At 40.5% G+C, this 27,021-nt stretch overlaps 1 protein-coding gene across 2 annotated transcripts in view; it reads right to left on the bottom strand.

Annotated features, from left to right (window-relative positions):
- Window positions 1–15,805: 15,805 nt before the first annotated feature.
- Window positions 15,806–27,021, bottom strand: part of CLSTN2 (calsyntenin 2) — a 346,915-nt gene continuing 335,699 nt past the window's right edge. For both annotated transcript variants that reach the window (XM_077183656.1, XM_077183657.1), the window contains exon 18: window positions 15,806–16,509. In XM_077183656.1, the coding sequence (XP_077039771.1) occupies window positions 16,392–16,509 (118 nt within the window). In that variant the 3' untranslated portion in view covers window positions 15,806–16,391. The remainder of the gene's footprint in view (window positions 16,510–27,021) is intronic.

Below are 27,021 nucleotides of genomic sequence, written 5' to 3'. Positions count from 1 at the left end.
GGCAAATTTAAGGGTCTGTGTGTAGCCATAAGTACTAAACATGTCTTGTGATGCAGAACCAACAGAGAAATTCAGAGGTTTTCCATCAACAGTGTCACACTACATATTGAATGTCGATGATAAAAAACACTTAGAGTTGAAGAAAAATTTATTTCTCTTCCATATTTTTTACTTCTCTCCACTCCAAGCCTTCATTATCTTATTTACAAGTTTTTTAGAACACTAAATTATTGAGGGAAGGTAATTAAAGTCTCTGCATTGAGCCTAAGTGCCAAAACAGGAAAAATAGCACTTTTTTCAAGGAGAAATCTCACAAGACTGATTTGTGGATGTGTGATATTGGAAAAAAAAGTGTTTAATAAATCCCTCTGGGAACGAATAGAGTTTGGGTTTGGTGACTACCATGGATCTTGTTTTAAACTGAATAGTGGTAGTAACTAATAGTGAATTTATTGGTTCTGGTGCTAAGACGTTTCCATCATTGGACTGGGATGCAAAAATAGTTCTAACTGTTATGGTGAGAACTAACCAAGCTGCCTTCTTTTCAAATGAGGATCCTTAGAAACTGGGTTGAGAGCTACTGCTATGTATGCTGCACATTACATCATGAACAAGCTTTTTGTGTTGGGTACAGAACTGGGGCTTCAACATCAACAACGATCTTGAGACAGCTGGAAACTTTTAACATAAAGCCAAACATCAATATGTAGGCTCTGTTTGTAGGTGGCATCCTCATTCCATCTCTATGATGCTGTAACCAATCCTGGGATTCCACATGTAGATAAATATCAAAAGATTTTCTCTTGTAAACCACAGAGAGTTGTCCTTACTAATGTCACTTTAAATCCCAATGAAACACAGTCCATTTTCCAGTAGGTAATGAATAGTGAAGAGATCAATTGATTGATTGATTGATTGATTGAAAAGATCTCAGGGTAAACACAAGCAGAGAGGAGGGATAGGATTGAAAGAAGAGTTCACATGTGCTAATAGCTGGCAAAGAAAAAAGAGAATATAATAAGGCTAAACCCACCATAACACAGAGGAATAGAGTACTGGTAATGACTTGCATTCCTGCAGCATCTTTCATCCAGAATTGTCTTCAGACACTGCAGAGATCTCATCATTCATCCCTCCAAAGAAGTCACCTTTCAGGTGAAGGTAAAAAAAACATATTAGAAAGATATGGAGAAGAAATATTGCTAAAATCTAGGGAAAGGGAGGCAGAATAGGGAAACCTATTTTTCACTAATGTTTTGCAAAGCATCCCACTCATAAACAAGTCATATTCCTGAACTGAAGGCATAGATATTCCATAATAATTTATATTATGTCTGGGACATCATCTTGGGAGAAATATTTGGATGTCTCACCTACAATGAAACCTGAAGACATAATCCCCTCTGCTCTTTATTTTGGGGCTTGTCCTGCCACATTCAGGCATCATCTCCTGAGCACATCCTAGTTTCCCCAGGGAATGGCCATGAGGGAACTGTGATCTCCACCCAGTCCCTGATTTAGACACTTAGACTGAGGATATAATACACTGCAGAGGAAATCCACAAGACTCTTCAGACAAAAAAATAATTTTCATGATAGTTGAGGACTTAAATATTGTTTTCATTTTTTTTAAAACCAGGAAAAAATTAAGGCAACATCATTTTCTGCCTATTGTTTCCAAGAAATATGACAGATTTGTGAGTTTGAATGGTTAAAGTTATTTCTTGACTTTGCATGGGCAGGGGCTTTAATCTGTGGTCCCCCCACAGGCTGGAACCATTTCAATTGCAGTGGGACACTCAGTGGTGGAACTGCAGATAAAGGCAGCCCCTTTTAGAAACAGAGCAGGATCATATAATTATATGTACATTCATGACCACAGCTCCTAAACAGGCAGGAGGCCTCTCCTTTTCTCTCCTCATTACACTTTTCCCATTCCTAAAGCACAGATTTTCATTTTGCAGCCACAAAGCCAAAGGCGTTTTAGCCCATAAGAAAGAGAGACCATTCCAGTTCCAGCAGCAGCTCTTTATGGGAAGGCAGGGAATGCAGTAATTCAACCAGGAGCACTGGAGTTTAATACCCATCCTCTGGGCTGGCTGAGAGCAGCTGTGCTCTGCCACTTGGTGCCACAAGAGGGGACAAACCTTTGCTCCTGAGCTGCCCTGGTTTCTGTGTTCCTCACATGAAGTGCGCGGGGCACGCATGGGCTGCTGCAGAGAATTCCATGCCAGGTGCTGCATGGCCATGTCTGGACACTGAGTGGTCACACCTGTCACTTTTCATCTCTGAACAGGTTCATGCTGATCTTTCCTACTAGAAAGTGCAGTCCCCTTTCCCAGTGCCTCAGGTGGAATTTCTGAGAACACACCTCATGTTCCCTCTTTGAAACAGGCAGAAGCATGTTGGACAAAATGCTGCCAGCCAGAGGACTTGAATCTTCTCCATGTCTCCTTGCCCTGTCCCCTCCTGCCATTCTATCATCAGGCAGATATTGTGGTGTATAATTCAGTTTTAAACAGCAGAAGCTGCATCGTTCTTGTACATCCAGGTCAACTGGTGCATGGAATAAACATGCACCAGTTGATGTGTGTGCAGCCCAGGGAGAGAGATCCACGTCCTTTGCACCTGAGAAAAGCAGGTAACTGTTACCTATGGAATGATTTAAAAATTCCCATTCTGTCTTCCAAATTTCATTTTGCTCAACTCATTCACAATAAAATGCTCCCTTCTTGTGCTTCTGTATTTACATAACTTCATACTTGACTTCACAGTAGATCTGCTGCAATTTCTGGGTTTTTTTCTTGAGGAGCAGGGATGGTTTTGGTTTTCATTTTGTCTTCTGGTTTTCACATTTATTCCCATTATCTCTATACCTTCATTCTGATAATTGATACATCACTTCATCTGAGTTGATATTCTGTCTCCTTAATTTGTGCCCATTTTACTGATGTTCCTTTGTCACCTGTGTTTACATGCTCAACCAAGAATTTCTGTGACAAATTAAGCTACAAGATAAAGTTATTTTCATTGTAAATAAGCCCAAAATGTCCAATCAAAAGCTGTAGTTTTAAGGCATTTATTACACAAATTTTTTGTTGCCTGCTGAAGAAGTAGCTCCAGATTTCAGTTTTAAAAATTTTAATAGCTCTTGAAAGTGTTTATACAATGTAGTGATGTTCCACTAGCAAGGCTTCAAGGATTTTTAAAAGCAATTCTACTTAGATTTTTACAACCTATATTTATGCTAGAATGTCCTTTCCAAGTTCTGAAGGGACTCCAGAAAAACCTGCAAACTGTGAGAGACTCTTGTAAACCAGTGGGTTCTATGCAGCAACATTCATAAAGTGAGCATGGCTGAACACATTTGGTCATTAACATTTGGTCATTAACATTTGGTCAAACTGCCTCCTGTGGCTTTTTTAGCCTTCCCATGGAGCAAGCAGAGAGTCAAATGGCTTCTGGAAAATTCATATCAGTCTGTGGAAAAGGTGGTTAGAGAAGACATAGAAGATATTAGAGATTATGAGAGATCAGAAGTTTCCCAGTGTAAGCAGGCAGTTCCAGCAGCTGCTGGGTAGATTTTAACACTTGTCTCCTAAATTTGTGCAAGCAGATCAAACATAACACTGAGACACCTCTGTTCCAGCACTGCTATTCCTTGTGCTGGGCTCTGGATGGTCCTTTCTCCCTCTCTCTGCCCCTGAGGACTTCAGCTGTCAGAGCAGACCAAAGGAACACGTCTGATATGTCTGCAGAAGCACACAGGTTTCTGGGTGCAAGTTAGAAATCTGTAAGAAAAATTTGAAACAGTTATACCAAGCTTGTGCTGTAAAGCAGTTATTCATATTTTTTCATTCACAATTCATATTTTTTTCCATGACTTGCACCAAATGTCTCACCCAGTACCTTAGACTTTGTCATTTTTTTGTCAGTAAGGCCATACTCACCTATACCAGTTGACAGATAGTAAAAGACCTGCTGTTAAACCTTTACCCAAAAGTGCTTCCTGTGCCATGGAGCTCTTAACTGCAGCTGTTACTTGAAATGTAAACTCACTCAATGATGCAACAGAGATAAGTTTTCAATCTTTATTCAACAATTTTGCATGGGATACTGAGTGAATGTTCATTCATCTAGCAAAGCAATTTGTTATCATCCTTGGTTAGCTCTTCAATCATTATAGTTTTAATAGTTCTTAGATTATAGTTCAATCATTATAGTTCTTTAATAGTTCTTAGCTATTTTTCTCTCTCTCCCCCCCCCCCTCCTTTTTGTAAGTGCTGATATTCTAAAATATGTCTGTTCCTTGGTACAGTAAAACTTCTTGTTTGTTATTTTCTTGCAAACAATTCACTTTATTCAAATGCTCAGATGAGACATTTGTAACCAGGTCAAAAATATAAGCTGATGAAGTTTTCCACATGTCAGTGAAATGACTGCAAATAGCTGGCAAAGAAAAACCCATGCTGCTGCAGCAAGAGAAAATATCTATTTATTTTTTTTAAGAAAACACTGGTGACCCATTGAATAAACATCAAAATTACATTTCTGTATGAAGCAAGCTTTTACTATTCTTTGTAAATAGGATAACTGCATTTCTAAAAGACCTCTGTTATCTCTTAGCAAATCCCTTTGCTAGAGAAAAAACCTCTGATGGTTTTATGAGAGGTGGTTTATAATGGACCCAGGATAGCAAATATTATTTTGCCATCAGTCTGCCATAACCCAGAACCAACTACACTTGGAAAAAGATGAGGTTAAATGATTTATAAGACAAAACATTACTAGGGGGCAGTAGGCCTTTTGTTTAAATTTTAATCTGTTCTGTAATTTTATTGGTACATTTCAGAGAGAGGGATTAAAGGACAATAGTCCTGTGAAAGTGAACTGCTGGATCACAGGTGAAAATCAGCTTTGCCTTGGCAGTGGGCATGATTTATTGAAGGCAAACAGTCAGCCTTTCTCAGGGTGCATGTCACACTGCCAATAATGAAGTGTCAAAAAGAGGGATTTCTAATGTATAAATGAAACACAGATACTTTGATTTCAGGAAATATACCCAAGTTCTAGTGATTTGCTTACAAGTAATGGGTTTTTTTCATTTGTCCTCCTTTATTTTTTCTCTGTTATTCTTTACCTTCTTTTTATCATTCAAGTGCCTGGAGGAAACCCATTCCAAATGTTTTTTTTCTGGCATGATGGTCAAAAGAACCTTTCAGCATAAAAATCCTTAAGCTATTTATAACTATTTACATGTAGGGCTTTTTTTCTGCTTTGGTAGTCAGAGGGCTGTGTACACATCTCAAATCCCCAGGGTGGCCAATTCAGATGAAGTTAGACATAAAAAGACATAAAACCCCTACAGCTGTATTTGCAAGAATGGTCTCCTTTTGTTGGCTTCAACCAGCAGGACAGCCTAGAGAATAAGGTGAAAAACTTCCTGTGCTGTGTGGTGACAGTCTGATGCAGTAAAATAAAGAGACATTTTATGTCTTCCCTTAGCTGCTGTTCAGTGCTGGAAGCACCTGGAACCTGTACATAGTTCTCCTTCTGAACCATGTGTTTGGAGATAAAGCAGAGTGTGATAATTCATAAAACTCAGAAAATCTACCACTTCAAATCAAAGTCTGTTGTAAGAGCTACGTAAAGAATAACAAGAAGACTAAAGCAATAATAAAAATTGTCATGCACTTTTCAAGATGAATTAGAAGGTTTGTGAGATACTGGAGAAAAGTGCCTGTGATCAGAATGGCATCCTCTGCAGTGGGGGCATCGTGGGCATGGGGCTGGAGGTGGCATATTCTGAATGCCAGGAATCAGTCACTGCTCTCTGGTGAAGGCAAACACATTCCAAACACATTCCTGGTGGGTCTTTGCTGAAATTTCTGATAGGAAATCTGGGGGAACTCTGCTCTGCTGGGACTGTGTGTTTGCTAGGCCTGTGTGGGTATTGCTGCAAATGGCCTGGGCTGTCACCTGGTCCTGCAGAATGTGCTCAAAACTGAGGAAAGCTCTGGAGGCAATAGAGATTTTGAAGGAATTTGGGAAGAAGACCAAGAGCAGCAGACAGTCTTAGCAAGGAAGATAATCTTCAAGTTTAACTCAGGTGGCAATTGGGCAGCATCTATATGATGTCTGTCCCAACAAACTTGTGGAAAGTCATCAATGTGGTAGAGACTCTACTAGAACATCTGGATTTGTGACTTTTTAAACAAGGTGCTGATCAAAAGAAGGATACTAATCTTTATCTGTCATAAAAACTTCTTACCTGCAAGGATGAAAGTGGGAGGTTTCATCTGGATGCATGGAAAGCCTGTGATGATATATTAAGTTCATGCAAAATAAAAAATTGTTATGAGTAGATTAGGAACATTCATGGGTTTGTAACTTGGTGAATTGCCATAAAGTGTGCAGAACCTACAACAGTGTGTGTTGTGCTGCAAAAAAAAAAAAAAAAGAAAAAAAAAAAATTAAATAATCCTGGTATATATTCCTTGTAGCTAAGGTGGAAATAAGCTCTGTTGCATGTCTTACTGTTTTGCTGATTTTGACTCTATATGGAATGTGAGAGATTTTGGGTGGAAAAAATTCAAAATTTCCATCTGCTTCTCTGCATGAAATCTGTGACATGAGAACAAGAACACAGAACTGAGACCTCCCAGAGGAGTTTAATGACTGGCCACATGAACTGAAGTCTCCTCAACCCAAAGAAGGCAGATACTGAAATTGTATGTTTGTGTTGGATTGTTTAGTGCTTTTAAATACCTATACTGTTAAGGACATGGAGGAAATTGATTTGCTAAAAGTGACCAGGTGAGAAATGAATGGATTTCCTTTGTAGAAAGGAGTGATGTCTTGGCCATTTGGTGTTACCCCAGGCTGTTTTGAAGCCCCCTGTGCAACAGGGGCTGCTGTGGATGCAGGGAATAGAAGGGACACGTGGTTCTTGCCATTTGAGGAGACAACATCAACAAACAACACCTCAGTGCAGCATCTTTGCCTGGCAGAGCAGGTGAGGGATAGTGTGGTGTGCTGGATAAAGGTTCTGTTCCCACCTCCTCAGAGCTAAAGCATCATCAGGGTTCTCTGCTGGTGGCTGCCTGACTGTCTGATGGTACAAATAATGTGCAGCTCTTGTAACTCACTAGATAACAGCAACTGGCTTAAATCCTGATATTAGATGAGCATTATTATATGTGATGCCCAAAAGAGCCTTTGAAAGACTGAAACCTGGTCTCAGTTGTATTTGTGTAAAATCCTCCAGTGACATAAGTCAGAGATATCAAAAAAAGGAAATGGTTTTTCCAACTCACAAAACCTGCCTCTGACTTTTTGTCCTTCCACATTGAGGCACGTGAAAGAAGTTTCTGTCTTGAATTAAAAATGCAGGAAGAAGTACAGGTCCTAAACACACCAATTATTAAAGTAAAACCTTAAAAGAAAAGAATCAAAGCTATTGATGGTCCCTTTTCAGTGACTCCAAAGGAAACATAGGACCTCCATACATACAGTCCTCACTGGTAGCTTTTTATGTGCATCTTTAAATTAGCTTTTCCTGAATATAAAATACTTTCTGTAAAATGACTGCTTTTGCCTTTCATTTCAGTGGCTGTTTATCAATGTCTGGCAGCAGCATTTTCATTATCAAATTCCAGCACACGGTAATGTTGGCTCATCATGATGTCCCCTGGGTATTTCTTGGCCATGTGATCAAACAAGGCATTTTTCCCAACTTGCCTCCTTTGATATCACAGGGAGTATCATTCTTTGGAGTCATATTCAAGGTTGCAAGTTGATGAAAAAAAAGGATTCAGGGTGCACAGCAGCACAGATACCTTGACTTTGGCTTCAAGAATAAGATATTGCCTTCAACCAAGAAAAAACAGGCACTGCTCTCACTGTCTTTTGTGTGCAGTTTCCCTCTTAGCTGGGAGGAAATTCTGAAAGGCAAAGATTAGAAAAAAATCAAGACTTAGCTCTGTATCTACTCAGATCCTAATGAAAATCTACCTTAGGGTTAGTTTACTCACCAGAAATTCTCTTCCTATCATATTTGCTTTCTGAAACTTTACACAGACTTTACTGTTGTTCTGGTTCAGTAAAGTATATCCACAGTTAAAACTCTGGAGTAGCTCCACAGAGGAAAAAACAAGTCACAAAGCCATTGAGCTACTTTTGCTTTGTATCCCATGTGCATTCTGATTTACAGCTCAAATGGTATCAGGAAGTCAAAATGAAAGAAAAGAGTTGACTGTTAAACTAAATGTTATATAACAGTTTCCAATCCATCAAAGCTGTAAAAAGTGGCACAACTTTTATTTTACCAAAATTTCTGTGCTGATGTGATTCTGGTGTGCTCTTATCCATGCTGGCAAATTTTGTAGTCCAAACGATGTGGAAATGTGGGTTAAAGTAATTGGGTTTTTATTTCACTATAGTGACTTTTTCTAACTACTCACAACAGATTTCCTTGTTCCTTTTACCCAGGACTATGATGAGAACAATCCTAATGAGCCAAGCAGAACTTTAAAATGATAAACCTCCTTGTAGCATTTTCATTCTGTGCACAGTACACACACTACAGGAACCCCTAAGTAATATTTGCTTCATATTGTAGCCTGCCAGCAGCATAACTTCAAAGATAGGTAAAAAAGAAAAAAGAAAAAAAGAGAAAGAAAATAATTTGTCTTAAGAGATCTTCTATCAATCATATTCTATTCAGGTTTTGTAGTGAAGAAGTCCATAATGTGCTCATGGTTTGCAGTTCCTTGCTGTTTAAGAGGTAAATAATTCACAGCATTGTGTTGCTTTTGATGACTTGTATGTTATTGAAAGAAAAAAAATCTATCCAGATTGCTCTTTGGCATTAATTAAAAAATAACACCCAGAACATTACCTGTCTCTCACTTCATAAGGGAAGTGTCACACAGTGCAAATTATTTCAAAATTTTCTTGCACTTTGTGCAAGCAATTACTGTTTGAATGTGTTTCTTTGCAAAGGAGAAAAGAAGGAAATTGTACTTTATTTCTTAGAGACTTTCTTATATTATCCTAGAGCCCACCAAACAAATGTTAGGGCTGCTTCTCTGTTTTGACTCTTACTGTCAGAATTTAGTTCAGAGAGAAATACATAAAATCTCTACAGCTGGAGAAATATAATCAGGTTGTTGGTCTATCTATAAGATGGCTCCAAAGGAGTCACAGGACCATACACATAGTCCTCACTGGTAGCTTTTTATGTGCATCTTTAAATCAGCTGGAAGGTCTAAAGTCAGGAACAGCTTTCAGTGGCTATTTTGATGAGTGCTCTGTGTTTTGCCAGTCTGGAAGAAGCTGGGAAATAGCCTGTGTGCATGTCAAGGACCACTCAGGAGCCACTCTCAGAGGTGTCTCTGGGAGCCACTCAGTTATTTCTCAGTTCCACTCAGAAAATTCTTTGTCTCAGGAATTCCAAGGTGAGGATATACCAAATCAGTGGTGGTGTAACTGAACAGATGAATAACTAGATGATGGGATAAATTTGGGTCAGAAATTCTTTTGCATCCCTGTTATATTCAGATTTTTGTGAATTTCTCATACATGGCTTGTTTGCTGTGGAAATACACATTTGAGGATATGTATAAGATGTGCTTGCTGTTATCCCACTTTTGATGTCCTGGTGTCAGCTTCTGTCCTTCTGGTTCTCAGTCTGTAAAATTAAAAAGGCTTCATTGAGCCTCAGTCTTGACACGTAGTCAGAAATTTTCTAAACAGCCCTGAAATTTTGGCTTTGTTGTCATTTATTATCTCCAGTCTGAGTTTTTGCTCTGTAGTAGAAAACAACTCTCAGAGATATGAAGGAGAGTTTTTTACATAATTTTTTCTGCAGGTATTAAGAGGGTGGGCTCTTATTCAAACAAAATCAATAGATATACACCAATCTCATTAACTGTAGGAAGTATTAAAAATTCCAAATTACAGAGAACACAGGCAGGCATCTTCAAAATATAATCCTGTGTCAACTTCTTGTCAAAAGGAATTGCAACACATCCTGCATTGTGTGAGGCAATGTCTGAATCTGAACCAAATAAAACTTGCTCATTCCCTTGGGAATTAATACTGCCAGGTTTTATGCAGCTCCAATTAAAATACAGCTCACAAGGGATACTACGGCCCAAAACCCACACATTTGATTTCAGTACTGGTGCAGTACCTTATTCATCCTTCAGAGCCAGGTTATTAATGAATAATGGATATTTTATTTGTTATTTAGATTAAAAAAAATTGTGTCTGCATCATGATGTTCTGTTGCTTGCTGAAGTTGTGAGAAGTTGCACCTACTACATGAAATTAAATGAAAATTCAAATTACCAAGGTCTTTTGGCCTCTGCAAGAATGAACAGGAAACCTGAAGGGGGTAGAGCTTCTGGGGGATGCCTGCTTACAGTTGTTGGGCTTGGCAACAATTTTGGTATCACATAAGTAGATCAACAATTTCTCAACTAGAATCCAAAATTGAAACATAGTTGCAGAAGCAGTATTTCCATGTATTTTTTTTTTTGGCAATGAAGAAAATGGTGTCAACTATCTTCTGTCCATCTCTTGTTAAGCCTACATGTATGCTTTTTGCCTGCATGCCATAAAGTCAGAAGAAACATATAAAAATGGATCTTAGAAATAAGTTTTGTCTCCCTTTCTCATTGACTGTCCATAAAAGCGTTAGTGAAGCTGTGTGTGCTGTTATTAAATCACTTACATATTGGTCTAGCCTACAAATTTAGGATAATAAAGCAAAACTACTTTTTCAGAAACTCATTAAACTTTACTGAATTGTATTATACATGCAATAATTCTAAGTCTTCTATTGCAGAAGAGGACAGGAGCAGTATTTTCCTCTGTGTGGTTTAACAGTTTCTTTATTTCGATGTATCTTGTTTTGCAGCTGAGAAAGGAAGCTGCACATAAAGCCTCTGGGGTGTCTGAAAACCTGGAGTTGGCAGAAGATACAAGATACAGTTCCAAAGTGAAGTGGGGAAATGACTGGGTAATGAAACTGAGCCAGCATGGGCAGCAGTGTCAGGATACTGAGATGTAAGACAGGGACAATTGTGGTGTATGGCAGCAGTTACGTAGAAAACCCTGTTCTCCACAGCCTCCTGCCTGCTTGTGTTGACTGCCACCCGCTCACACACAGACAGGTGCAGCACCCACAGCAACACGGCACAATGCACTGGAATGATCCATCTGCACAATCCACTGGAATGATCCAACAGCACAATCCACTGGCATGATCCACTGGAATGATCCAACAGCACAATGCACTGGAATGATCCACTGGAATGATCCAACAGCACAATCCACTGGCATGATCCACTGGAATGATCCATCAGCACAATCCACTGGCACAATCCACTGGAATGATCCATTGGCACAATCCACTGGCATGATCCATCTGCACAATCCACTGGCACAATCCACTGGAATGATCCAACAGCACAATCCACTGGCATGATCCACTGGAATGATCCACCTGCACAATCCACTGGACTGATCCATCAGCACTGGAATGATCCATTGGCACAATCCACTGGCATGATCCATCTGCACAATCCACTGCCATGATCCACTGGAATGATCCATCAGCACAATCCACTGGCACAATCCACTGGCATGATCCATCTGCACAATCCACTGGAATGATCCATCAGCACAATCCACTGGCACAATCCACTGGCATGATCCATCGTCACAATCCACTGGAATGATCCTCTGGCATGATCCATCTGCACAATCCACTGGCATGATCCATCTGCACAATCATTGGCACAATCCACTGACACAATCATCCATGGACACAATCCATCGGCCCAACCCCTTGGCAAAATCCATCAGCACAATCCATCACCACAATCATCCATCAGTACAATCATGCATGGACACAATCCATCAGCACAATCATCCATCAGCACAATCCATTGTTACAATCCATCGGCACAATCCATCAGCACAATCCATCACCACAATCATCCATCAGTACAATCATCCATGGACACAATCCATCAGCACAATAATCCATTGGCACAATCCCTTGTTACAATCCATCGGCACAATTCACTGGTGCAGCCCAGCCTCAGTGTGGGCTGCACATGTGTAGACAGGCTTACCACTGAAAATTTAGGACCCCTAAATTTAGAGCTGCTTTGTGAGTGTGGAACTCCTCTAAGTTTGGCCCTATAACCTTTGGGCCTTAATTCTGTCTGAGGGGGTTAGTGATGGTTTTTTTAACCCAGATTTTGAATTAGTCCTTGTGGCAGGGACTGTCTTTAACAAAGTTCCACTGTCAGCAAAAATGCTGAGATGCCTCTTCATTAGATGTGATGAGTAACATACACACAATGCAAATTTTCTCTCCCCTTCAGCCAAGGGAGAGCATTCTCTCCCATGTTTTTTTTATCTTTTCATAGAATGTGCTGAGTTGGAAGGGACCTGTCAGGATCATAGCAATAGAGGCTAAAAGATCTGCATAGTAACTCAAAAATGTCACATAAAGAGCTGCATGAAGTTATTCTTGCAAATGTCATTCCTGCATGAAGTTATTCTTGCAAATGACACTGTATGCTTTCTTCAAATATATACCTTATTTTCAAAATTCATTTGTTATTAAAATTATAGCAAATAAATAATGCCATAACATATTATTAAAAGTGACTTGTTTTCATAAGAAGCTGGAAATTAATTTTATAGGACATTATTGTTAGTTTTGGTCTGATGCAAACAGGGTTATTGTACCTTTATGTGTCTGTTATATGGAGCAGAATTTAACTTGTGTTCTAATTGAATTGAACAAGTACATACAAGAAACATTCATTTCTTTATTATTGCTTTTTCCAGCCATAGTTGTCATATGCAGGCATAACTTTTATTTCCTTTTCTCTCTGACAATTTTAGCTCCCTGTCTCTGGGGAAATAAATCAGCTGAACATTGTCTTTGCTTTTTAGAAGCTCAAGAATGGGCAAAGAGAAAGGAATGCAGTATTACTTCTCCTGGCTGAGCTGACCAAATCTAATTATTTAAGATTTTTTTTTTTTTTCTGATTCTTTAAAGACATCTCTTGACCTGCTGTTCCTCCAGCTTTCAGGCATGGAACAGACACAGAGCACAGCAGTGCAGTGTTGAGGGGTGCCTGATCCAGAAGCTCTGTCTCCTCTCCATGAGAGGTGGTAGCTGCCCAGTTCCAAGGATGCACAAGCATTTAAGCCACTTGAGGACAGCTGCAGGATATGTAAATTCTGAATTTCCCTGTTGCACATGTGACTTCTGAATTTCCCCATTACATTATCACTTCAGCTTTGCCCTATGTCCTGTCTTCTTATCTGCTTCACTTGTCAGCTCTGTTGATATTCAACACTTCCTGCTTGTTCAAGTTCTCATTCTCTTTCTTCAGAGCAAAGTGCTCAAAATCTCTGGCATTGAGGAGTACAGCCTGGTCCTCTTCAGTACTCGACAAGGCACAGCTTGAGAGGATGCAGCTCTGCCTGTGCTCCAAGGTAGAAGGATGTGAGCCAGGTCCTTGCTCCAAGGAGTGTGGAAGTCCACAAACAGGCATCCGTCGCACCTTCTCAGGAATCTGATTCATCACAACTAACAATTCTAATAGCTTTGAATCCTGTGTCCCTGGCTGCACCACACTGCTTTCCCAGGCCCAAGCAAAGAGAACTGGGGTCAAAATGCCACTCTGTAGAGAGGACTTTTCTGTTTCTGTTCTTATCTGGCCCACATACTCTGCAGGGTCTCATTTTCCATGAAGTTTAGAGTTTCCTCCTCTTGGAGACAGGTAATTCCAGCATTTCCTGGACCTTGTTCATCCATCCATTGCAATATAGCTTTTGCTAAACTTCCTTGTGCTAATGCAAAAATTTCTGGGGTGAGAAATACTGATTATAGTTAATCTGTGTTACTTTATGTTGTTGAATTTTTGTTCTCGAGTGTATACAAAAATTACGACCATGATGTGTCACAAACCGCTAACCCATTGGCGGTGGAGCAAGAGGCAGTGGTGCTGCCACCTTCCAGAAGCATCTCCAGTAATGAAGGTGCTTGGTGGCACAGGCACACACACACACACACACACACACAGTCACTGCAGTACAAACTTCTCTTGTAGAATCACCCATGACAAAGACGTGGGAAGGGTCTTTGTATGGAGTGCCGAGGAGGAGATTTATTCCAGCCATGCATGAAGGTGTCCAGGAAAAAAGACAAACGAACAGTGGAGAGTCCAGGTTTAAATATGGGGAACAGGGGGGCTGAGCAGAGCATCAGGGCCAATGGGCTGAGGGCTCAGGGCAGTGGAGAGGTGGGACAAAGGATGGCAGCCAATAGGGTAAAGGGGGCAGGACACTGTGGCAGTATGGGGCCGATGGGGAAGCAGGGAAGGGAGAGCATTCTAGGGGTTACACATATAAGGAAAAAGGGTCAGAGAGGCCAATGGGCCAGCCAGGGAGGTAGAACTGGGGTGTATTTGCATATGCAACAAAGCATCCTGGGAGAGGCTCTGCTCAGTCGCCTTGGACAGGGGAGAATTTTTTCCAACTTGGGGTCTGTCCCTCCATGGAACCATAATGGACCCTTTTTGTGTAGGCCCACCAGCCTCCACAATGCTGTCTGGAGTAGGGCTCACTACTGAGCTAACCTGCTTTGACAGCTTTTTTAAAATACACTTACACTGAATTACATTTATGGGGGTTTCTCATTTTCTAGTAGAGGTTTGTCCTCGTCCATGTCAATGTCATGCAAAATATCAAGAGTGATTACTCAGCCCTTGATAGAACCTTCCTGAGAGGTCACTGGTCATCCAAAGCAGCCATACAGGAAAACACAAGCATGTTGTCACTAAGCCTTAGGGAATAATGTGCTAAAGGAATCTACAAAGTCCACACAGCCTATTTTACTGTATATAAGCACTACCTTTCAGCCTCAATTCCCTGTATCTGTTTGCTCCATGATTTTAGTCTTCTGGGCCTAGAATTCTGCCCTTCTCCTTCACTACTGAGTTTTTTTAAGCAATCTCACTGCTAAAGCTTTTTTTTTTCCTTGTGTTTTTCTTTGAGAATGGACTTTTGCTGCATAGGAAGAACACATTCCTAGAGCAAAGCTATGCATATGGAAGTCTAAATTTTGGGTTTTGTGATTGTTCATACCAGTGTCTTCAGGGAAATTCTATTTTGAATACAATAGGAGAGTGAGAAAATCAATTTCTAAAACAAAATATGATAAATAGTCTGTCTTAGTGCATAACACATTAATATTGTCACTAACAATAATCCTAACAACCATGCTATTGCACAATTAGATTCCAAATTTCCTGATTTTAAAACAGTTACATAGCTGAAAGTCAAGGAAGTTCAAAATTGCTGGGGAGTTTTCTCTCAGCCAGGATGAAATTAAGCAGGTTACTCTGAGAGCTGGTTGAAACCATAACTTTAATTAATTAACGGTTCAGGACACACGACTTCTGATAAAGCAGACTCTTTGTGGAAAAGAAAAAAAAATTCCCAAGCAAGTCCTGGTTGCTTTTAATGGGTTTTGCTCCTGCTGCCTTGCCCACCCTTACCTGATTTCCTAATTAGACTACATGTCATCAAGAGATGATCAAGACTCCTTGTGCATGGAGTCCCTACAGAGACTGTCTGACTGCCTTAGGCTGGAAGTTTTCAAAACTGGTTAGAAATAGTGCAGTAAAATAGATTGGAGCTCAGGAGAAAACAAAATGAATGAGCACAAAAGGAACATGGATTTTCAAGCTGTTCAGGTACTAAGATGTGGTTATAATTGTAATACTTTATTAACTTTCTTACTATACAGTGAATTTTCTTTCTTCATCATCTTTAAAGATACCTGTCTGTGTTCATTAAAGAAAGCAGACAAGCCTTTGACATGCCAAATCTGTAAAGTCTGATGAAACCAAGAAAGGTTTGGCTGATTTGCATCAAGCACAGAACATATGCAACTTAGATGGCACAAAAATACAGTGAGAGTGAAAAGGAGAAAAGGAAAATCCATAACAGCACTCTGGGACTCCAAATCCCAAGGTGTCCTTCTTCATCAGTTTAGCTGGGGTGTTTACCTGGACAATATGAACGGAGACTTTGCAGAGTCTCTTTCTGCTTGTAAACTTGTTCAAGGCTCCAGCTGAAGCAGTGAAACACTGGGTTAAAATTAACCTGATCCATAGCAATTCAGCAGCACCTGTGGGTGCCAGGCAGGCTTCAGGCTGCAGCAGACACTTGTGGGCAAAGCAGTGGCTGGGGCACAAAGGCTTAACTTCCTCTGAGCTCTGAGGGTGGAGTGGTGATTCCATCAACCTTCTTTCCTTCATGAGCTAGATGCTTACTGACATGGCTGAAGTTCATGAGAAATGAGTGTTTAAATAAGCACTTGTAAGCTCACACAGAGTTGGGGTGTTAGCTGGAGCCTGGTCTCGTGCTGGGTGTTGTCTGCCTCGGACACCAGACAGCACCATAGCCCTAAGGAAGAGAATGGAAACAATGAAAAGGTGTCAGTTCATCTGACTATTCCTCCACAGAAATGTGCAAATGTAGGAATTCTTGAACTACAGACAATACTTTTTTGCTTAATGGCTCTGGATGGATGTTTTCTCTTTGCTTGCCACAGGTTTGTGCTGTTCCTGCCAGCCTGAACAGACCCCTGTCCCATGCTGTGGTCAGAGCTAATCTCCCACAGGCTGATCTTTGTGACAGCTACTGAAAGCAGATTCTATAAAAGTGCTAGACTTGATCACCTTCCAGACAAATGAAATTAAAACACTATTGAAACTCCCTGGAAGGGAAGATGAAACTTTTTCTATTAAATTGAACTCCTTGGTCAAAGAAGTGGAGGATTCAAAGCAGATGATGTATCAGTGGTTAGAGAAGATAATTATCCTTGAGGTAGTGAGAAAAATTGGAGCAATTGAAAACTTTTACCCCAGAGAACAAAACTTTTCCTATTAGAAAATCTTTTAGAAGTGCCTTAGGGATTAGAAAAATGAAGTTCAAATACAGAATAAAGATGATCATGTGTGCTTCTCTGCACTTTGCACTCAGTGATCTTATAAGACATTAATTCATTTTGTTTATTAAATCATGCCTTAAACAATGTGGTAAGTTGCAAGCAGGGTTTTTTTCTTATGCTCTCCCTCCTGAATTAAGAAAGAATAAATAGGTTGGATTTTTCTGAGGGTGGGCATCAGAATCAGGGCCATACATACACATATGGGCAGTTTTAGTATTCTACATAGGAAGTGATCATTTCAGATATGGTCTGTATGTATGGTCCTGATTCTCTGCCCTTTGCACCAATTTTGTATTCCAGCTAAAGAGTGACACTCTCACACTGTTGGTGTCCCCTCAGGTCAGTGTGCTTGAACCTCTATTAAGTTCCCATTACTGAGGAGGAGCCCTTTATTTTTGAATGTCTGCTCTTTCAGTTCTTTAGCTCTGCTGGTGACAGCATCGTGTCAAGTGGTGTCATTTGGATTGAAAGGCTATTCCTGATCAAGCCACTTTATCCATTGGTTCCAGTTGTTCTGCATTGCATTTCCATTTTTGATCAGTTTGAGGACAAAATAATTGTCAGCTCTCCAAGAGATATTGCTGAAGGGACATTCTTGATTTTTTTGTTTTTGTTCATTTGTTTACTCCTTCTCCTCACAATTTGAAGGAAATATTAATCTCAGCATTAGGGTCTGAACAGGCAATTCAGTCATCAATAATTAAAAAAGTCCATGTGTTCTATAAGGCACATTCCTATGTCCATGTGCATGTTTTTAGCTCTAGCATTCTGATTATTTTATTCTGCAGATGACAAGTGGCAATTTACTGCCTGTTCTGTCACTTTGGATCACTGGCTTAACTCTAAGAAAAGACTTTTACAATTGAGTATTAATCACCATGTTTATGAAGGCTTTAGAACCTTAAAGGAAAGCAGGAGGAATTGGGTACCTTTTGAATTTATATTTGCAGATTCGTCTAGCTCTCCACCAACAAACTGTGTTATTGACCTATGAAATGTTTGTTGCTTATTAACCTCTGCTTTTTTCTTAATGTGCTTCTGTACCAAGACTTACTACCAGGAAATAGTCCAGCTGGCAGCTGGGCTATCTGGACATTTTGTTTAGATCCAGAACTTGAGAGCCCTTTTAGGAGAATCCTGTCCTTTTATGGACCCATACTAAGCTTTAGGGATCTGCTGACGGACACTGTCTGTCATGTGAATTAAATAGTGTGGATTAGTTGCAGTATCTTTGGAGAACTACTGACCAATCTTAATATTTGGTTGTCATGGGAAAATGCAAAAAAAAAAAAAAAAAGATAATTATTTCATTTTCATTCCAGAGATAAGTAGGAAGGAAAAATATGATTTTGGTACTTAGTATTACAGTGAAGTTGTCAAGGTGCAATTTGCTCTCTCAAAATAAGTAGCTCCAAGTAATGTATAATAAATATGAGTGTGAGCAGTGAAAGTGATGAGACCACTGCTGAATATGCTTTGCCTGTAAATTTGTTTCTCTCATGATTTCATCCTTTCACTTATAAATCACAGGATGTTTGTTCAATAGTCTCTTATTCAAGCACAAGTAGCTTATCAAATACCATACATAATGTGCCCACAAGCTGCCTGTGGTCTTTTCTGTATCTGAGGCTTAACATAAGAAATGTCAGAAGAAAAAATGCTTTACATTAAACTTGGAGCTAGAAATATAACAGGCTTTCAGTAATGATATATGATCAGAATTATGCAAAGATGATGAAAAGTCCCAGTGGAATTCTCTTCAAAATTGCTTCCCTTTTGGGAGCATCCTATGAAACCAATTAGGAATAAACCCAAGAGGATTCTATTGAATTTGTTTCAAAGAGATATTGTATGCAATAAAGAGCAATTGCTCTTTTTGTAGGGTTTTCTTTCTTTAATCATCCTTGAGAAGATCACGGATAATTATATCTCTGCTAGCAAATCTCAGAGGCTGGTTTTAAAAATCTGCAAGAATTTCCCAGAGGAATTAATTGTTTTTGTCAGTATGATCATAGTCTTTAGGACAATTACTCATTTCTTTTGTGATACTTTTGAGGATTGAGTATTTTTGCAGAGGCTCACCAAACCCTGAGGTAGAAGAGCCATATTTTGGTTCCTTCAGAAATCCCCTTTGTGTCTACACTTGAAAAATCCCCTCTACTATAATGTAGCCAAAGACTTTCCTGGTTAATAGCCATGATGGTAATGTGTTACAATTTTTCTTCAATTGCTAAGACTATCTAGAATATCCCAAAATTTGTTTGTAGTTGTCTTCCTTAGTTTTCTGATATAACCAGTGTTCTCTGTCTGCTCTTTTATCAGAATTTTGCCCAGTGCAGTTCAAATCTGTGCAGAAGTAAGAGAGATGTGTTAATTAGCCCTGTGATGGGAGTGCTGTGGAGATAACCTGGTTTGTTCCTCCAGCTCCCCACTGTGCTGTGCCATGGAGACACAGCCAGGGAGCTGAGTCCTGGGTGGATTCCCATGGGCCATCACATGGACTCAGCTGATAATTAATGGCACCTACTTCTTCTAAAATAGTGTCAGAGGGTAGAGTGGAGGCCAGACCCAGGAAGATGAATAGCTACATTTTAAAGAATATTTTGGCTTTAAACTATACAGAAAAATGTCCCTGTGCTATGTCTAATGATTCTATGCTCCTCATGGAAAAAATGGTTTTATAGGGTAAAAGAATTAGATGTTTATCTGAAGGTTAATAGCTCCTCTCTGGAAATTCAGCAGTTAGAAGCAGTTGCTTAAGTACTAGTAGCTCTCTGGGGAGGAGAAAGGGGGCCTTCCTGAGGCAAGCTGTCTTTTAGAAGGACAGGGTCTCTCCTACCATCAGTTCCTGCATATTTTCCCAACTGATTCTATTTCTTTGTGTTCTGTAGATCTTTTAATATTTGCAGCTTATGAGTTCTAGTTACTGTCTGTTAACAATAATTTCCATGTTTCTTGTAAAAATCTGTTCTTGATATAACCTGATTTGGATAAATACACTATTAGGGGGCTTCTGCCAGATTTTGCCACAGAATAACTCGGACTTTGAGCAACCTTTATATTCATGTTCTGTTTCAGGTTACTTATTTGGAAAGCCTGAGTAACTCTCTCTGCAGAGAGCAGCAGGCACAACTTTCCCAGGCATTGTGCTGGAAAAGGCTGTGAGAAGATCAGAGAAAAGAATGATAATTCTTATCTTCACTTGCTGCACCTGTTGTGAACATGTGGAATGTGTGATGGAGATTTGTTTACCAAAGGGTGATTTTTAAATTGGCCACTGTATTTGGATAGTATTTGGATTCAATTGACCAATCTGGTCTGTCTGTATCAGACTGTCTGTAAAGGACAATGAGTTTCTTAATAAGTATAATATGGTATAATAAAATGATTGATCAGCCTTCTGGAGTCAATGCTAATTATTGCCTGGTGGGGACCCATGCTATGATAACTATGGATTTAACATTGGGGGTCTCTAGAAAGAAGTAGATGAATGGAAGGCTTCATAGAGTGAGGAGCTTCTGGGATGAATAAAATTCTATCATTACAAGACTCAAACAATTGAGACTTGAAATATTTCTGGACTAGCTGCCTTGCTGCTGTACAATAGGCAGAATAGTCTGCCTCTTCTTAAAGTACTTACGTAGCCAAGGAACATGACTGGAAATACAGGTGGCATTTGTCTAATGAGAAATGGAGAATTTAAGCAGTCACGATCATAACAAATGCGTGATAGAAGGAAGTCAAAATTAGCCTCAGGTGTTAGGATCTGGTACACAAAAATGGAGCTATTTGGAAGCAAAGTATACCCAGAGTGAGTCAGGGGATACTGGGCTTTGAGCTGTTAAGGGCCAGCAATCCCTTTACAGACACAATAAAGTAGGAATGCTGTAAGTATTCTATTAAAATAGAAAATAAATCTTTTCTTGGCTCGCAAGAAGGACAGAGCTAGGTATGACTCAGAACACAATTTTCTCACATTTGTGAAAGCTGAGTAACTGGAAGCAGACCTGGCATTTCAATAACCTCCTCTTATAACTCCTTAAAAGTCAATCACAGCTCCTGTAGACTGGAGTTGCACAAAATGAGTGCACATCAACAATTGCTGGTGCCTGCCAATCCTAACCAAGCCCCATGGATGAGAGTCTCACACTGCACTAACTACTACAGTTACACATCCACTCCTTGCCACTAGAATCCCAGACCCTGCTTGCATGATCTCCCTAACTTCTCCCTGTCCCTCCTCTCCCTCAGTATCCAAACTGCTTTTGTCTTAGATCTCTGTCGTTCTGCAAGTGCCACCTTTCACTCAAACCTCCTGCTTTGTGTGCTCTTATGGATCCAGGGTAATGCTGGGGGAAAGTGTTCCCCTTGTCCCGCTGGACATGAGAGCTCAGAACCAAATCACTTCAAGGCAAGGAGCCATTCTGTGGTAACTTCCAAAGAATGGCACCTTTTGAGCACATCTCATACCCTTATAGAGACAGAGCTCTAACACCATTTGGTTTTGCTTTGGAATAAGGGGAGATGTGAAGCCAAAATCAAGGCTCACATTTTGTATTGGGTCTTGCTGTGAACCTTATCCCTGTGACAAGCACACGGCTGCTCCCAGTTCCAGCCAAACCTTCTCTTTGCTGTACAAAAGCAATCACTATCAAGGACTTGATGAACCAGAGCTGCCTCCCTGTCTGTAACTTAATTGATTGTCAATTTGTAGCCTTCTCAGTGAGCGTGTTTGTGAGTGAGCTCTCTTTGGGAGAGCAGGCCAGGCAGTGGCAGCCTGCCTGCGAGGCCAGGGAATGTGGCAGCACAGCTGCTTACTGTTGGGGGAGATGAAACAGGAAAGCCTTATAAATATGATTGCCTGGCAAAAGATTTGGAGAATATGGAAACTATAAGTGAGATTGAAATGAAAGCAAGCTTTGAGATCCTTTAGTCACTGAACAACTGGAAAACAATGGTGTGGCTGGCTGAAGGTGATCCCCTTTTGATAGAACAGCACCCTCTGCTTGCAGGCAGCTCCAAGGGTCAGAGCAGACCCTGCCAGCTTGGCAGAAGGGGCCCAAAGAGGAGTTTATAGGGTTTAAAATGTAACACAGTATGGTAATGTAGTGATTCTTATAGGCTGTATAGAAATGCTATAGGATTTGTATATTGTACTAGATTGGTTAGTGAGAATCAGAATATTCAACACAGAAGAAGATTTATGGTATTGTAACGGGAACTTTGCTCTCTTGCTTCTTGCCATTTACTCTCTTAGCTCTTGTCTTTTACTCTCTTATGCTTTTACTCTCTTACCCTCTCATCCTCTCTCCCCCTCTCTTCTCTGGGGCCTGCTCTGAGCTGTGCCTGGCAGCTCCCAGCAGGGCCCTGCACCCAGGCCCTTTGCAATGAACCCCAAATCCCAAAAGGCCCCTGCACCCAGGCCCTTTGCAATGAACCCCAAATCCCAAAAGGCCCCTGCACCCAGGCCCTTTGCAATGAACCCCAAATCCCAAAAGGCCCCTGCACCCAGGCCCTTTGCAATGAACCCCAAGTTCCTGCCCTGGCTGCAGAGATCTCTCGTCTCCATCTGTCCCCCCCGTGCCACCCCCCGATGCTCTTACACTTACAGTGGGGGCTGCTTGGGCAGGACACAGCCCTTCTGGATGTCTGGCTGCCATCAGGAATCCTAACAGACTGCAGGAGAGCATGGAGCACTTGGCAATGGGCAGCACTGCCCCTCTGCAGGGAAGATACCTCAGCTGCACCTGCCAGTGCAGGGCAGGTTGGAAGAACTTCTTTTAACCAGCAAGTTGTACGCTATGGCCTTGAGTGAGGGTCTGTAGTGACACAGAGTCCCCAGGCAGGTGCAAAGGAGAGGTGCTTTATTGCAAAAACCAGGCTTTTGAAGCACTCAGGCCTTTATCAGTTACATAGCTTTAAGCCATAACAAACACATTTCAACCAACCACCACACACCACACTGTGAACACACAATGGTTCTAGAAATTTTTGATCTACCTCTAATTCAGCTGCCTCACTTTCCCACAGTCTTTTTCTACTCAGCCAAAGTAACAGGACTGAGCCATAGTTTTACAAGGCCTTCCTTTTGTAAGGTTTTACCTATATGCAACAATGGACTTTTTAAAAAATTCAGTCTGAGAATAAATGTGTATTTCAGAGCAGTCTTCATCCACCTTTTGTCTAAGCCTGAAGCAAGATAAGTTTTATTTAAAGGGAAAAAATAAAATCCATGAGGGAATTATCATTCTAAAAGAGCCACCTGTTCTGAGGTGGATATACAGTGGAAACAAATGTTGTTCTCTGTCTTGCTGACACTTCTAGGAATAAAAACATTTTTTCTGTTTGTCCTTCAGCACTTTCTTGAACTTCAGAGCCCTGTTAGTTTCAAATTCATACTTAATGAAGCATAACTTGTATTAATAGCAGCTATGAAATCTAGATAGTGTAATAGAAGTTTCAGCTGGATGCAGAATCTGACCCAAGTAGCAATGACTGGCAAAGCCCAGTTGTGATGCACTCCAGAGATTTCCATTCACTTCCTAATGACAGTGCCTGTGAATCACTGCTCACATAAAGAGAAGCCTGTTTCTGGATAAGAAAACCCCTTTACATGGGCCAAAGGATGTCTTAACAACAGTATCAGTGAGGTGCAATGTGCAAATACTTTCAGAGAAGCATGCTACAGAAAATTGAAAAAAAAAAAAAATCCAGTATTAAAAATCAGCCTGACAGGTTTGGAAAGCTAGGACGATATTTTCAATAGTCAACTCTTCCTTTGTGATTATATTAGAGGGACTTTTGATATCTTGGTTATCCAGAGGCTTTTAGAAGCAGCAGTAAGCCTGAGCTAACAAGCTGTGTGAAATACAAGATGACCGTGTGGAGCTTTGCACAGAGATCCTCAGCCTGACATTCCAGCTCCATCAGGCCCAGCAGCCTTGACCATCCTGTTCTGTGCTCTGCCAACACATCTGCAGAGTTTCCTGGCACTGCAGGGAGGCAGTGCCCCTGTGTTTCCTTGGCAGCACACCCGAGGTGCTCAGCTCTTCCCAATCCATCTGCCTTTGTGTCTTGGGAGCTCCTTCACCTGTGGTGCTGTTTATCCACAGATAAACTGCTAAAGTGTTAATCTGACTTGATTGTGCTTGTCAGTCAGACAGGTTGAGTGCCTTACATTCCCATCTCATCCTCTGTTCCAGAAGAAACAAAGCACTTTACAGAGTTAACTAATCAATAATGAAGTGCATTAGACAAGCAACAGGTGTTTTGTTTCATCTAGTTATTGATCTTTGCTTGTTGACTGAATGAGAGCCTCAGTATAAGACCAGATACACTCTGAGTGTACTTTTTACTGTGAAATATTGGAGAAGAAGGGACAAAGAGTATATAAAGAGATATAAAATCTACTAAGGCAGGTAAATCTGATGCAGTGCCCAATTTGGGTCCTCCAGGTTTTAATAGGTGAAATTTAGACACCAGGGAAACAGTGTAAATTCTGTAATTTGAAAGGGTTTTGAGGGATCTTATAAAAGTGTGGAAGTATCTCAAGAGATGGTATAGAGGAGTACAATGTGAAACACAGCAGGTTCCCTTTGAATTCAGAGAACACCTTTTTTACTGTGAGGGTGTTGAGCAGTGGCAAAGGCTACCCAGAAAGGGTTGTGGAGTCTGTATCCTTGGAAGTGTTCCCAAACCATCTGAACATGGCTCTGGGCAGCCTGCTGGAGGTGTAGGGACCCTGCTGGAGCAGGGGTTTGGTCAAATGGACACCCAGAGGTCCCTTCCAGGCTCAGCCATTCTGTGAGTCTGTGCCACAGCATCACCTCCACAGCACCAGGCCAAGAGTAAAAAGATTTGGCTTTCAAACTGCAGTGTCTCACCTGAGGTAGTAATTAGTAATCATTGTGGGTCTTGGGGAATCTTTGTGTCTCTCAAATTCCCAGCTATGCCATGAATCTCCTGGTGTAGTTTGGTCTATGGTTTTCAGGCTTCCTTGGATTATAAACTATTTTAATCAGTGATCAAGATGATTCCTGATCTCCACTGATGCCCATACCACATGTCTCAGTAATATTATTGCAAGTTAAATGTTGCCTTTAGGAAATTGCAAAATCTGTTTTTCCCAAAGAAACCAGCCTGGCATTTATTTTTTCAAGGGAAAAAACCAATGTTGTAAAAAAACCCCAAAACTTTGATGAATATAGTGCTTTTCTGTGTATAAATGTCACATAAAGGGGTGTGAATTGCCACACTTTTGGCACTAACATAAACCAACCACGTCTCTTAGTCCATGGGTTTGTGCTGCAAGGGCCAATTCTCCCAGTGTAATTGAGCACACAATTGCCTTGACTGTGCAAGTAAGAAAAACCTGTTTACTTGAATGCTACATTTGAGGACTGCAACTGAATGCTGAATAATTGTATTTTAAATTTTAGAAAACTATTTGTTATTGTAACCTGATCTCCACAAAAATAAGTACAAAAGAATGCAGCAGTCCCTGTATTTAAGAGCTTTTTATCTCTGTGATTCCACAGAGGCCAGAGAATTGGAGAATTTCCCAATACAGAGGCCAACTAGCAAAGTTACTCTTTAACCTTTATTGTTTTTAAAACTTTTATTAAGTCATGTCCAGTGTCCAAAGCAAGGCTGAGTCTTGTTCTGTAGCACTCCAGTGAGTAATTCCTTTTCTTTCCCCCAAGACTCTGACTGACTCATTGTTTCTTTCTTCCTTAGTTCTCCCTTATCCATCTCTATATTGCAGTCACACATTCATTGCTCTTGAACCTTCCTCCTCAGCTCACACTGCTGCCAGTGCTGGGATGGCTGTGGTGAAGCTGAGTGCTCATTCTTTTTTAACCTCTAGTACTAGGGAACTTCCCAAGAACAGGTTTTCTCTCAGTTCATAGGCCAGGGTGTGTGCCTGTCCAGTGGGAATTGTTTTTCATCACACAGGGTCCCTGAAGCAGCTGGGAAACAAGGATAATGTTTCTGGGTGAGAGAGTCATGGCCAAAATATTTTCAGAGGGTGATTGTTCAAGATCGTGTGAAAATCAACCCACACTGAAGTGCCCCAAAATGCAACCACTTCCTAAGTAGACATGGTACAAAATCCTGGCTAATTTCTTGCTCTGTCACACTTTATTGGAGATGGTGGTTAAGATTAATTTTCCCTGTGATAATTATTCCACTTAGAATGGAGGTATTGACAAAATAGTACCAAAAAAATCTGTCTTCAGTGAAAATCAGCAAGCAAAACAACTTGTGTGTACTCTAGACTTTTGAGACAGCATAAATGAAATTGATGCTTCCTACTTTAATAGGCCATTTGCATTAATAATTATTTTGGCTAAATGCCTCAGCTTTGCCTTAGCATTTACTTAAACAGCAGAGGAATGTATTCTGCAACAATACTGTGGTCTCTGAATGAGCTCTCTGAGCTACCCTAAATGTGACTGAAACCCAGCACTTTGGGAAAAATGGCACTTATTTATTGGAAAAAGAAACCTAAAAATGACAATGCTGCCATTAAATGGAAAAATATATGGGATACAGGCTTTGAACTCAAACTTCTGGGCATAATAGTTTCAGAATTTCTACACTCCCTTCCCAATTTCAAGTCTCTCCCCAGCTCTATGTTTATTGTTGTCTTCCAAACATTTGTACTATGGGAATGCAATGCTGGTGACCGACAATTTTATCCTTAGACATAAACTCTACCTCTTACCTTTTAACTGCCTCAGAAGTATTGTAAGTTCAAAAAAGTAAATAAAAATGTTGCATTCCAGCAATCCCTTGCATGAGGCCTTGTCTCATTATTGGATCATCCTTGCAGGAAGATCACCTGTGAGTGTCAGAGCAGGCATCAACATTTAGATTTTACTTTTTAAAAGAGTGTGCTAGAAGGAGGAGCTCTGAGAGCTGTGAATTTCAGAACTCCTCTTGTCGTCCTGCCTGCACCACAC

This window comes from Agelaius phoeniceus, chromosome 10 (genome assembly GCF_051311805.1).
Source record: "Agelaius phoeniceus isolate bAgePho1 chromosome 10, bAgePho1.hap1, whole genome shotgun sequence".
Taxonomy (NCBI): Eukaryota; Metazoa; Chordata; class Aves; order Passeriformes; family Icteridae; genus Agelaius; species Agelaius phoeniceus.
Note: the sequence above shows the minus strand (reverse complement) of the source record. Positions and strands in the feature narration are given on the sequence as shown.